The following is an 18,296-nucleotide window of genomic DNA, read 5'->3' on the forward strand; positions in this document are numbered from 1 at the left end:
CGTGTATGTATGTGTGTATATACACACATACATATATACCTATCACACATACTACATCTTTATTCATTCACTTGTTGATGGACATCTAGGCTTCCTCCATAGTTTGGCTATTGTGGACACTGCTGCCATGAACATTGGGGTGCAGGTGCCCCTTTGGATCACTACATTTGTATCTTTGGGGTAAATACCCAGTGCAATTGCGGGTCATAGGGTACCTCTATTTTTAACTTCCTGTGGAACCTCCATACTGTTTTCCAGAAAGGCCATCAGACAATACATATGGAGTGCCAATGTAGGTTTTCAAAAAAACTAGCTATTATGTTTATCAGATGGGAATATGGAAAGGGAACAATCTTAGATCACACTAGGACAAATTTTGTGAACTTGTGTGCTGTGTTAATAACAGAAAAAATGTCTCAAAAAAGGGCAGGAGACAGGTAAGAGCTTTATGTTTTTAAGTCACAGTGAAGCCCTCTGACTTTAGATTGGCTCATGGAAAAGTAAGTTAAAGTGAGAACTCATTAAAAAAGCATACACATATACTGTGAAGACATTAGGTTAGCAAATAATGCAAATACTCTGATAGAGGTCCAGGCCTTCTCGCTGAGGAGAGGTCCACTCACTGGAGCTCTGAACTGATTTCTTTATATAAGCAATAAATACCCTTACTAAAATGTCTGGGAGAATCAGCCACTTTAAAGTAAAACAAGAACAGAAAGACAGTTGGAAAGCAATTCCTTCCAGACTTTTACGATTCCCCTTCCCCATCTTTATGGTTTACTTGCCCAAACTAATTAAATAATAGTTTCTTAAAAAATACCTCTCCTTTATGAGGATCTTTCCAAAACATTAAAATTAGCCTTTCTTAAGAACAAAAATCCTTTCCATACTCATATTTTATTAATTTATGCAATATTCAAAAAATTACTTAACAATATAAATAGGTTTTGGGGGACGCCTAGGTGGCTGAGTCATTAAGCGTCTGCCTTTGGCTCAGGTCACGATCCCAGGGTCCTGGGATTGAGGTCCGCATCGGGCTCCCTGCTTCTTCCTCTCCCACTCACCCTGGTTGTGTTCCCTCTCTCACTGTTTCTATCTCTGTCAAATAAAAAAATAAAATAAAATAAAATAAACAGATTTGGGAACAAACAAAAGTAGCTTTAGCTAAAGATATAGTTGAACAGAAGAAGTGAAAGAACCAGATATTGTAGAGGACCACCGATTTCTAATTTTCCAGTCAATGCTGGTATCAGTCAGTGGGTTTTAGAGAAGAAAATTGTTGATTAATTTAGCAAGTCAGTTAATGCAATGATAACTACCAAAGAAGTTAATGCCTGAGTCATTCGCTCAAATTTGTCATAATCTGATTTCTGATTTCAAGTCACAATCTGACATGAAAGAAAAACAATATAATGGTTACAACTTTTAAGGTTGGTATTGTTAGAATTAGGCCCCATCCACACCTCCAAGATCTCTGAATTTATTTATTTCTATTTTGCAACTCAGTCTAAGTGGATCACAATACTATTATTCATGCTTAAATACCATAGTTTATACTCTGATGACTGTGACTATTAATATAATGTCTTTCTAGAATTTTCTTTTAGAAGTATTTTTCAAACTTTTTTTTTTGTGGTAGAAATATACCATTTCCCACATACACTTTTTTTTTTTTTTTAAGATTTATTTATTCACTTGAGAGAGAGAGAGTAGGGCGGGGGAGAGAATATCTAGCAGACTCCCTCTCAGTGGAGCATATCTGTGGTCTGAGATCATGACCTGAGCCAAATCAAGAGTCAGACACTTAACTGAGCCACCCAGGTGTTCCCTGACTCTTTAAACAAAGTGTTCCAGAATTGTAATGTATAAAATGAAGATGGAGCCACTCTGAAAGTAGGGTCTAATTTCCCGGCTACCCCAGAAGAGTCTCTGAAACCTTTCTGCAGAACTCGAGAGCTTCTTGAGACAGAGGCTGAAAGTGTTCCTCTAAACTATCATCAAGGATGCCTGGCTGGCTTAGGTGGTAGAGCATGTGACTCTCGATCTCAGGGTTGTGAGTTCAAGCCCCATGTTGAGAACAGAGCAAGGTATAATAAAAAACAAGTATCAAAACAAAAAAGCTATAGAACTTATTAAAAGGCTATCACTTAGCTAATTAGAATATTCGGTTAACCAAAATAATTTCTGATTCTTATCAGTTGCTCTGAGTTTGAAACACCATGAACTATATTAAAAGCAATAATGAAAGAAACAAGTGTTGTTGAGGATGTGGAGAAAAAGGAACCCTTGTGCACTGCTGGTAGGAATATAAACTATTGCAGCCACTGGAGAAGACAGTATAGAGGTTCCACAAAAAGCTGAAAATAAAACTACCCTACAATCCAGTAATTGCACTACTGGGTATTTACTCCCAAAACACACACATACAAAAAACTAATCCAAAGGGATATATGCAGCCCTGTTTACTGCAGTATTACAGCAGCCAAATTATGGAAGTAGCCCAAGTGTCCACTGATAGATAAATGGTTAAAGAAGATGTGGTATATACATACACAGTGGAATATTATTCAGCCATAAAAAAGAATGCAATCTTGTCATTTGCAACAACACTGATAGAAGTAGAGAGTATATAATGCTAAGGAAAATAAGTCACTCAGAGAAAGAGAAATACCACATGATCCGACTCATACAGAATTTAAGAAACAAATGAGCAAAAGGAAAAAAGGAGATGAGACAAACCAAGAAAGATTCTTCACTATAGAAAACAAATGGATGGTTACCAGAGGGAAGGTCAGTGGGGGATGGGTGAAATAGGTGATGGGGATTAAAGTTTACACTTATCACGATGAACCCTAAGTAATATACCGAATCACTGAATCACTTTTTACACACCTAAAACTAATATAAACCTGTATGTTAACCATACTGGAATTAAAATTTTAAACTTTTAAAAAATCTTAAAAATAATGAAAAACTTAAAACATTTTGCCAAACTAGGTATTTTATTAAATTTGACTTATTTTTCTTTGCATTTAATTAACTGAAACTGTCCTAAAGTAAAACAGATTCAATGACACAGAAGTCAAACTGAAGAGAAAAAAATGGTTCTCAAAAGGAATTTAAAAAAGCAGGTCAGGCTGATGAATGATGAACAAATTATGCAAAATATCTGCATCTTACTTGTAGGCTCTTAAGTAAATGTACCAAAGCAAGAAGTTATGCCCTTACTCAGTCACCCCCCTAAAATCTGCTCAGAGGCAGCCTGACATCATGGAGGTGGAGAGTAAACATGTGTCTAGCCCAAAAAGCTGCTCTATCTAATCATGTAATCTAAACTTGTAGATATGAAAAGGGGATGACCAGAGACCTAGCTCGATCTCATTACTTTCTCATTTGTTATTATCATCTTTCTACCAACTATAAAGACAACACATAGATCTAAATAAAATATTTCCCACCCACAAATTTTGTCTTGGATACAGGTAGAAAGGCAAAGTAAATGAAACAGTAACTAAGCTGATTTGACACTTTCCTGTAATACCTTTTTTTTTTTTTTTTTAAGAAGGGAAGAGTGAAGGGGAGAGGCAGAGAGAAAGGGAGAAAGAAAGAGCATGGAGCCTGACGTGAGGCTCAGTCTCACAGCCCTGAGATCATGACCTGAGCCGAAATCAAGAGTCAGACACATAACCAACTGACCCACCCAGGTGCCTCAATACTTTCAAAGCGTAAGTGACAAGTAACTATAAGAGACCTAGGGAAGGGTTTTGGAAAGAACCTAAGCACTTCTACATATAGAAATCAAGAAATTTAAAAAATACTTTAGGAAGAGTAGAAACCTTTCCATGATGAATTAAAAACTGGACAACAAAGGATTTGCTAAGATAGAACGTTTCTCCCTAGAAAACAATGTATGCAGAGAGGGAGTTGTAGTTATTACCTACATAGCCATTAAGGTATGTATATACACAGATAGGAAGGGAACAAAAGGAACCAAACCATTCAAGCCAAATCTTGACTAAAGTACACTACTCCCCTTAGCACATTATTAGAAATAACATTACCAGTCTGTAGGACCAGAGCGGAATAGAATTTAAGCCGTGACTCTTGTTTACCATTAGAAGAATTAACAAAAATGCACTCTGAGGGTATTTCAGATTTCAACAATAGAAGTAATAATAAAAGCCCTTTCCTAACTACTATTATCTTCCACCTGCCAGATATTTTGTCACATTATCCCTTTTTACTAATGTAATTACCAATTTTTAAAACCTATTTGTGTACTTCTTTACTATATATTCTCCGTCCCTCCAGTAGAAGTTGTTGCCCCAATTTCATGCGAACAGAGAGCTAGTCTGACTAGTTTACCAGCCCTTCCGAAAGTGCCTGCCAAACTGAAGAGGTCCAGTAAACATTTGCTGAATGAGTGAATGGGTGGATGAACAAATAAATCAACTCCTGCACTCTTCGTGATCCTTAGCCATAAATGTATTGATTTTGTGAGTGATGTGGGAGTTGAAGTGGGAATTTCTGCGGAGAGTGATTGGGTCCTGGGCAATCAGATGTAAGCAGGAGTTGAAAAATAACTACTGTAGGTAACTAAAAAACAAAGAGATGCAAGCATTTAACTTTGCTAAATGCGTAAAAAAATTTTTAAAAAGACTCTAATACAGAGACGGCTCCACAGGCTAGACAATTCACTTGAAAAACTATTATGAGCCATCCATGTCACCCCCAAAAATCTTTTGTTAAACAGATTGCTTCGCTGGCAGGAATTTATGTGGAGATGAGGGCTTCAACTATATAGTAATTTCTGTAACAGAACATGTGCTTCGGTGGTATATGTATAGTTTTCAATGAAAAATTAAGACAGTAAATATTGCAACAAATTCTAGTATTTAAACACTTAAAGCTATACTGTACATAAAATAAATTCAAACCGTATTATGGTACTTACTAGAGAAATATCTAATCACAAAAACTGATACTTAAAATTCTGTGATGTACGAAATAACGTCTGAGAATCAAATCAGAAACTCTAGTTTCTAAGGCATTTTGTAATATTATGTTCAAACATATAACTTAATGAAAAAAAATTGATGTTTTAGAATTTTAACAAAATGGGAAAAAACAGTATACATAAAAGAATATCCACAAAGAAATAAATACCCATGAAAGAAATATCATGAACGAAATTCTAACCACAAACATAAGGAAACACGTATGCTATATTTGCAAGTTGTAATAAATCTGACTGAGCTGGTGAAATGCTCGTAATTCAGCAGAGTTATCTGTAAATTTTATTTTTTGTAAAATTAATACTGATGTTCTGGCTGCAAGTTAGGTCAGCTTGTAAGAATAAAGATGGCCGGGACGCCTGAATGGCTCAGTCGGTTAAGCTTCTGCCTTCAGCTCAGGTCATGATCCCAGGAGTCCTGGGATCGAGTCCCACATCAGGCTCCTTGCTTGGCAGGAAGCCTGCTTCTCTCTCTGCCTTTGCCTGCCACTCTGCCTGCTTGTGCGTTCTCTCTCTGACAAATAAATAAATAAAATCTTTAAAAAAAAAAAAAAGAAAATAAAGAATAAATATGGCCATTGCACCTGAGTATCACCCATGGGAGCATGATGAAAGCTTATCAATTGCAGGGAGATGAGAAGATTTCTTTGTATAAAATAAAACAGTACTTCGATTTTAAATATAGAAAATGACATATTTTCTATTAATGAAAAGTGATCTGCCACAACCACTACTGACAATATCCAAGAGCTTAGGACGCCTCTCTTGAAGGATAACTTAAGGACCACCTATCTTCACACTTGCCTCCTACAAAACCCTCAACAGGAATTCTTGAGTAATGTCATCATTACTTCACAGAAATCCAAATCACCAGGATTTCAAGAACAGTAATAATAGTAGCATTGTTTATTAATGCCAGTCACCAATCTAAGTCTTTACATACATTACCTGATTTAATCCCTTCAATGACCCATTACACAATAGAAAGGCACTATTAATATCTGCATTGACAGACTTATTCTACTTAGAAATTTTTTGAGTTCTTACTATTTTTGACTAAGCATGTATGTTATTTGATACTAAGACAAGCTATCTTGAGCCATTACCTCTCAATGTGAGGTAGCATAAGCAGCCCATTTTCTTTCCTAGGTATGACCTGGTTCATGGCACTTACTGTTTAGCCTGTGATTATCCGAGGTAGTGGTGTGCTAGAGCCAGCGAGAGCTGACTGTGTACATGTATTCCCAACTCTGCACTCAGGGCATTACACTGGTAACTTAAGATTGGCTATAGTGAGGGGTCACCTGGGTGGCTCAGTTGGTTAAGCAACTGCCTTCAGCTCAGGTCATGATCCCGGAGTCCTGGGATCGAGTCCCACATTAGGCTCCCAGCTCCAAGGGCAGTCTGCTTCTCCCTCTGACCTCCCCTCTCATATTCTCTCTCTCTCTCTCAAATAAATAAATAAAATCTTTAAGAAAGGAAAAAAAAGGACTGGCCACAGCGGGAGTGTTTTAGACCACAGAATTGGCAAATCTGGGCCTTTTCTATTGGAGAACTAATTATTAAATATTTATTCACATGCCACTGATCTGAGGAAATTTGTATTAAGTTTGTCAGATCCAATTCAGATTCAGGGAGAATGAGTTTATGTCTCCGAATCATTTGAGCCCAGTTATCAACTGGACCTTTAGATACCCAGAACTTTCAGCAGAGAAGCAACACATACACATTTTCATAACTGCTCTCTTAGATCTAGAGCAGATTCTTTCCCTATTCATCTCTACACTATGACTCATTCTTAAACATCACAAACTTCTTAATCACTGTAATTCATCCTAAGACACCAATGAGTACTAGAGTCACCATTACTTTATGTACTATTAAGAATAAAAAACACTGGGACGCCTGGGTGGCTCAGTTGGTTAAGCAGCTGCTTTCAACTCAGGTCATGATCCCAGCGTCCTGGGATGGAGTCCCACATTGGGCTCCTTGCTCCACAGGGAGCATGCTTCTCCCTCTGACTCTGCCTGTCACTCTGCCTGCCTGTGCTCGCTCTTGCACTCTCTCTCTCTGACAAATAAATAAAATCTTAAACAAACAAAAAAAAGGAATAAAAAACATTGCCAATTAAAATGACATATCAACTCTAAGATGCATCCTGGTATCAAAAATACTGAAATTTTTTAAATGTTCACAATAAAAACTGATGGGAAAAATAATTTCTATACTGCTTACCATTGTTTTCCAATCCCAGAATCTTAGTTCCACATCTCCTTTCACTCTTGATATGCTACTCCTAGATCTCCTACCTTAATGGCTTCCCCAGTGCATATTTACACTCACAAGTATCTTTATTTGTGAGTTATAAACAGAATGAATTCTGTTCTCTAATAGGGAAGATTATAATTCTGAGAATAGATGCAAAATAAGAAAAGAAAATGATAAAGCATTGGAATTTGGTAGCAGGAGAGGAAAGGAGCATAAAGAAGTAGAAAGGGAGGCATCTCTGAGAAGCAGTAGATTGTGGAACTGAGAAAGAAGCAAAAAAGATTACACGTAAAATGGCCTGAGCAATATGGATCACTATAAAGCCTATTTTAATTTCATGGCGGGGAATAGTTTATTACCAGGATAATAACTTCCCTAAAAGTGCTCTCGCTGCTTTGAGAAGATATGAACTTAGCCTAATGTAACTAAAATGACATGACATGAATCCCACCTAACTTCCCTAACTAACATAATGAAGAGAAATAAAACATATTTTCTGACTTTTAGCAAATCACCAATTAAAGTTCAATAATACTTTTGAGGTATCTCGACTTTTATCAATACTCTCAAAACACCTGGAAATGATTCTACTTACTCTCCATCCACTTCTGGTCTTCTACATACACAATGAAACTTGCCGCCAAAATCTATATAAAGATCATTTTCTACAATATGGAAGATTCGTCCAATGACTAGTTTATCCTTGGCAGGTCCCATCTGTGTAAGAGGAGAATGTCTCAGCATAGATGCAAAGGATTCCACATTTTTTGGAGAGCCCTAAAAAAAAAAGAGGAGAGATTTATATGCATATAATTCAAAATAAAGGTATAATATGATAGATGTAATAAAATCTTACAGGGGAAACTTCTAAAAGTCAACATGCTGTATATTTATATTTTGTGGCAATACGAAAAAAATATTTAAATGGAATTTTCCTTGAAAAAACTAGATATACTCTTCAACTTCCTCTTCCTCCTTTTCCTTTTTGAAGAGGAAACCAAGAAAAGTACTTATGAGAAATGGTGCTAATGTCATGGCTCAGAGTAGAATCTGGAATATGAGCAAAGTAAGGACTATCCTTAGACAAAACCTCCTACCATGGGGACAGAGGGAGCTCAGAGTCTGAGCATGTGAGTAGGGCATCCAAGAAGGTGATTAACTTTATTCCTAATACTGATCATCTGGGGTGGGGGGGAACGCCTTCAAATTCAAGTTTAGTGGGAGTAACTAAACAGTATGGAGGTTCCTCAAAAAATGAAAAAGAGAATTACCATATGATCCATTAATCCCACTATTGGGCATTTTAACCAATTAGAAAATGAAAAACAATTAGAAAAGATACATGCATCCCTAAGTTTACTGTAGCATTATTTACAACAAAAGCAACCCAAGTATCCAGTGACAAATGAATGGAAAAAGAAAATGTAGTATAAATATACAACAGAATATTACTCAGCTACAAAAGAAAAAAAAAAGAGATCTTGCCATTTTCAACAATATGGATGGAACCTAGAGCATACAATCCTACATAAAATAAGTCAGAAGAAGAAAGACAATTATCAGATGATTTCACTCTTATGTGGAATTTCGTGATTTCTCTCATATATGAAATTTAAGAAACAAAATAAACAAATGAACAAATAAAGAGACAAACAAAAAAACAGACTCTTTAATAAAGAGAACAAACTGGTGGTTGCCAGAGGGAGAAGTAGGAGAGGGAAGGAATGAGTGAAACTGATCAAGGGGATTAAGAGTACACCTATCATATGAGCATTAATGTACAGAACTGCTGACTCATATCATATACCCCAACTAATATGACACTGTATGTTAATTATACTTCAATAAAAAATAGCCCAAAAAAGGGGGTTTTTTTTGTTGTTGTTGTTTAAATACAGATTAAGATAAAAGTGATTAAGGATCCTTCAATTACCAGGATGAACATGAGTTCTTGCTATATAGTATTTTTAAACAGTTTTGTTATAATTTTCTTCTTTTTCCTAACGCAAAATTTCAAAGGAAAAATAGCTTCTTGTTTTGTGCTGCTCATTTTCTAGGAGTCTTTTTACATATTGAATGTACTTGAGGTATGACTGAACCTATAATGCAGACTCCTTTTTTTTTTTTTTAACTTACAAATTTTTTTCCAAACACATGGTTTTTCAGAAATCCATGAGTACAGACTTATACCTTCTACTTGTCTTTAATTTGTGTGTGGTGTCGTATGTGCATTCTCTGGCTCAAACTAAGGGAACTATTAAGTTTCTGTTTGTGAGAGCTAATTACAGAAGAATACTAACAATTTAATCTACCTACATCACGTATTTGGAATAACTTTTACATCTATTATTTCAGGGAGAATTATTAAGAGTTTGATAGTATGCTTTCTTTATAAACTATACAACCATTTTATGACTCATTTTTAAGGGATGTAGTACTCCAAGGATTAAAAACTCAGATGCCAGGCTGGGTGGGGATGTGGTGAGCAGCAGAATATGCACCAGTCTCAAAGGCAGAGCCACGACAGCTCCAGCTGCAGCCGCAAATCGAGTCCAGGGCTGCCACATCTTTTGATTCTCCAAGAAAAGCCAGAAATCCACGTATGAACATAAAATTCCCAATTTTGCCATGTTTATTTTTTTTTAAAGCCTTTTAGGGATGCCTGGGTGGCTCAGTCAGTTAGGCGCCTGCCTTCAACTCAGGTCATGACCCAAGGGTCCTGGGATTAAGCCCCACATCAGGGTCCCAGCTCCTCGAGGAGCCTGCTTCTCCCTCTCCCACTGCCTGCCACTCTCCCTGCTTGTACTCTCTCTCTCCTCTCTCTGACAAATAAATAAAATATTTTTAAAAAATAAAAATTTAAAAAGCCTTTTACTTTATCAATCTGGTAAAACAAACTCTGACCCAAAGACCAAAAACTTATGACCTCTGCCTCAAGAAAAAGAAAGTCAAAAGAAAAGAAAGTCAAAACATTTGGCTGATGCCAAGTACCTCAGACGCAGGAAGGTTATCGTGACAGATTTCAGTGAGTCAAAACTCACTGGGAAGGAATCCTGAGCACCCAAGTGCTCACCTAAACCAAAAACAAATCTACATGCCAAAAAAGCTGAAAAGGTAGCAGGAATATTACGCTTTCAGCCATACCACTAGTTTTAGAACTCCACAGAGTATATTAAAGATACTTAAGCACCTCAAAAAAAATAGCTCTTTTTGTAGGGAGCCAAGGGCAAAACAAACTCTACGCAGGCACAGGCTATGAGTTGCCCTCTAGAGGTAGCGCAAAGAGTCACACCAACCCAGCAGGGACAAGAGCTGCTACTGTAAAGTTCCACTAGGAGCCACTATGTCACCCATAAAGGCTCTGACCAGAGTAGCTGAAAAGAGCACTGCTCAAAGACAAAGGAGAGTATCAGCTTCTGGGTCTCATCCTGCTTGCAGTCAAAGACGGTCTTTTCCTCTTCTTCCTATAATCTGCTTTCTCATCACCCCACTTCGGTGGTTGACAGCCCCTCCTTCCTCTCTCTCCTTCCTTTTCCTCCTCCTCGTCTTTCTCTCCCACCACCACCTTTGGAAGACTTTCAGTTGAAGCCATGGTCCAATTAAAACAGAAATTTCATAAAATTATGAATAATTATTTTTATACTGAAGCACAATCAACATATAATATGATGACATTATAAAAGTTTCAGGTATATAACATAATGATGTGTTATCTAGATACACCGTGAAATGATCACCACAATAAGCCTGGTTAACATCCATCACCATATATACTTACAATATAATTTTTTTTCTTGTGATGAGAATTTTTAAGATCTGGTCTCTTAGAACTTTCAAATATATGACTCAGTATTATTAACTATAGTCAACATGTTGCATTACCTTGACCTATTTTTTAAGTCTGTAGCTTCTGACCCCATACACTCCCCCACCCCCCATCCCACCTCTGGGAACTCCTAATCTGTTCTCTGTATCTACGAGCTTTTTTTCTTATGAGCTTTGTTTTTATTTTTTGTTTGTTCAGATTCCACATGTAAGTGAGATCATACATATTTGTCTGCCTCTGTCTGACTTATTCCACTTAGCATCATGCCCTCAAGGTCTATCAATGTTGTTGCAAATGGCAAGATTTCCTTCTTTTTCATGACTGAACAATACCCATTATATATACATACACATATATGTATACAATATGTATATGTATCTGTACATATACATACTACAGTTTTTTCATTTATCCATCAAAGGAAACTTAGGCTGTCTCCATATCTTGGCTATTATAAATAAGGCTGCTATGAACATGGGGGTGCATACATCTTTTTGAGTTCATGTTTTTACTTTCTTCAGATAAACACCAGAAACAAAATTGCTGGCTCATATGGTAGTTCTACTCTTAATGTTTTTTTGGAAACCTCTGTGCCGTTTTTTTTTCCCACAGTGGCTGTAGCAATTTACAATGCCACTAACAGTGTACAGGGTTCCCTTTTCTCTACATCCTCACGACACTTGTTATTTCTTATTTTTTTGATAATAGCTAGCAATATCTCACTGTAGTTTTGCTTTGTATTTCCCTTATGATTGACTATGATGAGCATTTTTTCATATACTTGTGGGTCAACCATATGTCTTCTTTAGAGAAATGTCTATTTAGAATTTAGAAATGTCTATTTAGAATTTAGAATGCTATTGAGTTATACGAGTTCTTTATATATTTTGAATATTAGCCTCTTATCAGACATAGGACTTGTAAATATTTTTCTCCCATTTAGTAGGATGACTTTCATTGTGCTGATGGTTTCCTTTCTTTGCTATAAGAAACTTTTCAGTCTGATGTAGTCCCACTTGTTTATTTTTGCTTTTGCTGTTTTTCCCTTTGGTGTCAAATTCAAAAAATTATCACCAAGACCTATGTCAAGGAGGCTACCACCTATGTTTTCTTCTAGGAGATTTATGGGTTCACAGTCCTTAATACATTTTGAGTTACTTTTTTGTGTATGCTGAAAGACAGTAGTCAAGTTTCAGTCTTTTGCATGTGGCTGTACAGTTTTCCATCACCATTTCCTAAAGAGACTATCCCTTTCCCTTGTTTATTCTTGTCTCTTTTGCCATAAATTAACTAAACATCTATGTGTGGGTTTATTTCTAGCTCTCTATTCTGTCCCATTGGTCTGTCTGTTTTTAATGCCCATAACATACTGTTTTGATTACTATAGCTTTGTAATATAATTTGAAACCAGAGACTGGTGTGTCCAGGTTTGTTCTTTTTTTTTTTTTTTTTCCAAGATTGCTTTGGCTATTCAGGGTATGAATAATTATATTTTAAAAGAGATTTTAAATTCAAATACTGTTTGAATTTTAAATACTGTCTTATGTTCCATTATTTTTGCTTCATTTCACAGTAGAAGTCAATGTATTTTCTGTAAGTGAAATAATTTTACCACAAGCCTAAGACCCTTGGATTAACCTGAATTTGTTTTTAAATTGTACACTTACTATTCTATTTGGATGCTATGTCAAGTAATCAGACAAGCTCTCCTTCAAAAATCATAATCAAGAACCATTTCTGAATTCCTCATTTACTTGTCAAATGTTGTCTAAAAATAATAAATGTAGCCTCAATCCACATTGACAACATTGTGAACTCCTTTTATGCTGATGCAGACAGCACAGGCTGTAGACACACAGTCACCCACTGGGTATACCATGGAGTTCAGTCTAACCCTGGTTATGGAAAATATTTCTATAAAGCTATAAGTTGTAATAGATAAAACAGGTACCTTAGAGGTGACTGTTTCCTTTAAGAATTAGTCACAGAATTCAGATTCCCTAAGTATCCCTGTTATTCTACTGTACCATTTTTTCCCTTTGAGGCCTAAAAGTTGAACAGGACTGTCCTGGTGGAATGGGGGAAGGTGAAGGGATTACAAATATAGCAAACAGTATCACTTTAATTTATTTTATTAAATGTGTTCAGTATTGAGTGCCTGTCATGTACCAGGCTCTATTCGAACCTTGATGTAAAAATATGTAAAATGGTAGGGAATACAGAGTTATGCCAACATGATAACGGACATTAGGGGCCAAAAACTTGCTGTAAACAACTTTTACCCTCACATTACGTTGTAAAGAGTCTTGTACTGTAGGCTAAGTGGCATTGGATTCAAAAGAGGTGTGCCATTAATGGGGTAACAGTACTTGTTCCTTGTTTTAAAAAGAAAACTTTGATAGCTGTATATAAGATGGACCAGAGAGAGAGGGAAAATGAAAAGTGAACTATTAAGAGTCTCCTCCAGTTAGCTAGGATAGAGATGATAAAGGACTTACACCGAAGCAGTGGCCATAGGAATATAGCCTAAGGAAAAAAGAGACATTTACCAAATAGCACAGGAGATGTTTGACCTCCAACTGGCTACAGAAAGTAAGGCAGAAAGGCAGCCATGAATGAGGTGTAAGAGCAGTACAGTAACAGAGTTAGTTAGTTTTGCACATATGAGTTCATGATACCCATAGAATTTCAGGGAATACTGGCTATCTGATAGGTAGTTAAAGATAACGGTGCAAAGGGGCACCTGGGTGCCTCAGTCGGTTAAGTATCAGACTCTTGATTTCAGTCAGCTCATGATCTCAGCGTCATGAGACCGAGCCCCCATATCAGCTCCACATTCAGTGGAGTGTCTACTCCCTCTGCCCTTCTACCCCCATCATACCCTGCCAAAATAAATAAATAAATCTTTTTTAAAAAGAAATAATGGTACACATATTTATGTACATACTAACATAAATTTACACATTTACAGTGACATTATATAGAGATATTAGTTCTTCAAAATAAACATATCAAGTGCTAACTAATAATTTCTACATAGGACTAATTTTTCTTTGTATTACTTATTATAAAAAATCTAGGATGTGAAGTCCATGTATTCTTTTTTAAAATTTATTTATTTATTTTAAATTAAATTTATTTATTTTCAGCATAACAGTATTCATTATTTTTTCACCACACCCAGTGCTCCATGCAATCCGTGCCCTCTGTAATACCCACCACCTGGTACCCCAACCTCCCACCCGCCTCACCACTTCAAACCCCTCAGATTGTTTTTCAGAGTCCATAGTCTCTCATGATTCACCTCCCCTTCCAATTTCCCCCAACTCCCTTTTCCTCTCTAACTCCCCATGTACTCCATGCTATTTGTTATCCTCCACAAATAACCATATGATAATTGACTCTCTCTGCTTATTTCACTCAGCATAATCTCTTCAAGTACCGTCCATGTTGCTACAAAAGTTGGGTATTCATCCTTTCTGATGGAGGCATAATACTCCATAGTGTATATGGACCACATTTTCCTTATCCATTCGTCCATTGAAGGGCATCTTGGTTCTTTCCATAGTTTGGCGACCGTGGCCATTGCTGCTATAAACATTGGGGTACAGATGGCCCTTCTTTTCACGACATCTGTATCTTTGGGGTAAATTCCCAGGAGTGCAATTGCAGGATCATAGGGAAGTTCCATTTTTAATTTCTTGAGGTATCTCCACACTGTTCTCCAAAGAGGCTGCACCAACTTGCATTTCCACCAACAGTGTAAGAGGGTTCCCCTTTCTCCACATCCCCTCCAATACATGTTGTTTCCTGTCTTGTTAATTTTGGCCATTCTAACTGGTGTAAGGTGATATCTCAATGTGGTTTTAATTTGAATCTCCCTGAGGGCTAGTGATGATGAACATTTTTTCATGTGTCTGATAGCCATTTGTATGTCTTCACTGGAGAAGTCTCTGTTCATATCCTCTGCCCATTTTTTGATATGATTGCCTGTTTTGTGTGTGTTGAGTTTGAGGAGTTCATTATAGATCCTGGGTATCAACCTTTTGTTTGTACTGTCATTTGCATTAAAGCTTCAATGTATATTAACTATATATAACTTTCATGCATATGAGGACATTTAATGTATAGCTTGGAATTAGAGGCTATTAGTGCTAAAAGAAACATGAAATATCAACTAGTCCAACTACCACACTTTACAGGCAAGTACCATACCTGCTATTCAAAACTACATAATATGGCTAAACAGTGATTCTTAAATGCAAGCTGCTTTGGAAGCTAAAAAGTAGATAGGACATTATTTTAAAACTTAAAGAAAACATACAGCAGAATAACAGAAATACTCAAGAAACTTCAGTTTTATGACCAACTCTGCCAATAAATAGCTAAAAAATCTTGAGGAACTTGTAGGTCTTAAATTTGTCTTCTCATTTGTAAAAGAAAAAAAATGGATTTGATAACTAAAAATTTTATTAATAGGAATTCTTAAATATTCTACAATATAAAAAGGATTTTCTAAAGTAATAAACATTATAAATGAGGACAAATTCCTAGTACATATTGGAACATATGCTCAACGATTTCTTTTCTTTTCTTTTTTTTTTTAAGATTTTATTTATTTATTTGACAGACAGAGATCACAAGTAGGCAGAGAGGCAGGCAGAAAGAGAGGAGGAAGCAGGCTCCCTGCTGAGCAGAGAGCCCGGATGTGGGGCTGATCCCAGGACCCTGGGATCATGACCTGAGCCAAAGGCAGAGGTTTTAACCCACTGAGCCACCCAGGTGCCCCTGCTCAACGATTTCTTAGTGAAGAGGCATGATAAGGAAAAAAAAAGTTTAGAAATCTCTATAATAGAGATACACCATAGTAGCAGAAGAATAATTATGTTCAACAGGGAGAAACGGAATTACAGGAGGAGGCTGGATAATCAGTGGCTGTCTGTCCCTCTCTCTGATATGAGCTTGAGCCACACCCTCACAGATGCTGGGAGGCAAGTGGAGAGATGGACACAATCTGGGACCAAAGGATGCTTTAAAGGTTTCTAATAAGACAGAAGTTGCCTGACCAAAAGATAAGGCATGGAGATATATACACAGAACTGTACTTTCAACCATTCTGGGATATCAGACACTTCTAAAACTGAATTAAATGTCATGTTCTAAGATCCTATACAGTTTCTTTCTTTTAATTGAAGTATAATTAACATACAGTGCCATATTAGTTTCAGGTACACCATGTAATGATTCAACAGTTCTATACGTTACTCAGTGCTCATCATGGTAAGCGTACTCTTAGTCCCACAAATCTGTTTTCCCCACCCCCACCCACTTCCCTTTTGGCAACCACCACTTTGTTCTCTGTATTTAAGAATCTGGGTTTGTTTGGGGGTTTTTTGTCTCTTTTTTCTTTGTTCATTTGTTTTGTTTCTCAAATTCCACATAAGTGAAATCATACGGTATCTGTCTTTCTCTGACTTATTTCACTTAGTATTATATCTTCTAGTTGTAGTACTATGCAACTTCTTTAATAACAGTCATCACATTTAAAATCAATTATCAAATGTTTGTCTTCTTTGCTCTACTTTGAGACAGAAAAGGAGATATCTGCTATGTTCACTATTAAAAAAGTTTACATGAATATATTATCTTAGTTCCTGGAAGCCAAATAAATAGGATGGATGTATTTCCTGACTATTCTAAAAAGACATTTCTGAAATCAATTTCCATCTATCCAAGGCACCACCCTTTTCTGTTACCCATGTTCCAATGTTTAACAAACTCGATGGTCAAAACATGTTTTCAGGAATCTGCTAAAAAATGCACTGCAAGGGCGCCTGGGTGGCTCAGTGGGTGAAAGCCTCTGCCTTCGGCTCAGGTCATGATCCCAGGGTCCTGGAATAGAACCCCGCATTGGGCTCTCTGCTCAGCAGGGAGCCTGCTTCCTCCTCTCTCTCTGCCTGCCTCTCTCTGCCTACTTGTAATCTCTGTCTGTCAAATTTTTTTTTAAAGACTCTTAAAGACTCAATTTGCTTCCACTCAGAATAGAGGCTTATGGTGGGGGCGGGGCGAGGGAGAGGGGGAGTGGGTGGGAGGAGGAGTCATATGATTAATGGGAGTTTGAGCTCAGGCCCATTCCCTGAATTCACTGTGGTTATCTCTTCAGTTCTAGAATGCATAATGGGAATAGATTTACTCAGCAGCTGGCAGAATGCCCACCTTAGTTCCTTAATCTGTGGAGTGAGGGCTATTAAGGTAGGAAAGGAGAAGTGGAAAATACCAGAACTTCTCCTACCTAAAGTACAAGTAAATTGAAGGCAATACTACATTCCTGGAGGCACCGCAAGGATTAGTGCCAAGGACCTAGAAGATACAGGGCTGGTGATTTCTACCACATCCCCACTTAACTTGCCTATGTGGCCCTGTAGAAAACCAACAGGTCCTAGATAATGGCAATTTATTATCACAAACTTAATGAAGTGGTAACTCCCACTGCAGCTGTTGATCCAGATGTGATTTCAAGGCTGGAGGGAATCAAATATCCCCCAGCACCTGGTATGTACTAACTGATCTGAAAAATGCTTTCTTTTTCTAGATCTGCTAATAAAGACTACACACCTCAGGGTTATACCAATTCACCAGCTCTGTGTCAAACTGGTCGACAAGGACTTTGCCATTTCATTCCACTGGATATTGTGTTGGTGTGTCACACAAACCTATTGGACCCGGAAGCAGAAAACTGCAACTACTCTAGACACATGTATTCCGGAGGGTGGGAAGTAAGTCTCACAAAAATGCTGGGCCTTGGTGAAATTCCTAGGAGGCCAGTGGTCTGGGACATGTCAAGATGCCCATTTTTCCCACTAAGAACAACGCACAGTACTTACTGGGTCTTTTTGGATTTTGGAGGCAACAAATACCTTATTTGGACATTCTTCTCCAACCCTTTCACCAAAGTAACACAAAAAGCAGCCAGTTTTGAGGGGGGTGCTCAGAAGAAGACAAAGCTCTGCAATAGGCCCAGACTACCAGGCAAGCTACTCTATCACTTGGGGTTTATGACCTGGCAGATGTGGTAGTGTTTCAAGTTTCTGTAGCAGAAAGAGATGTAGAATGGAGACTTTGCCAGACCTCTCTAGGCGAATCATAATGCAGAGTTGGAGCGGTCCTGAAGGACAGTGGTAAAAGAAC

At 37.3% G+C, this 18,296-nt stretch overlaps 1 protein-coding gene across 2 annotated transcripts in view; it reads right to left on the reverse strand.

Annotated features, from left to right (window-relative positions):
- MRPS28 (mitochondrial ribosomal protein S28) overlaps positions 1–18,296 on the reverse strand; it is a 111,317-nt gene that overhangs the window by 80,470 nt on the left and 12,551 nt on the right. For both annotated transcript variants that reach the window (XM_059394766.1, XM_059394767.1), the window contains exon 2: positions 7,878–8,059. In XM_059394766.1, the coding sequence (XP_059250749.1) occupies positions 7,878–8,059 (182 nt within the window). The remainder of the gene's footprint in view (positions 1–7,877; positions 8,060–18,296) is intronic.

This window comes from Mustela nigripes, chromosome 3 (assembly GCF_022355385.1).
Source record: "Mustela nigripes isolate SB6536 chromosome 3, MUSNIG.SB6536, whole genome shotgun sequence".
In the NCBI taxonomy this organism is placed as follows: Eukaryota; Metazoa; Chordata; class Mammalia; order Carnivora; family Mustelidae; genus Mustela; species Mustela nigripes.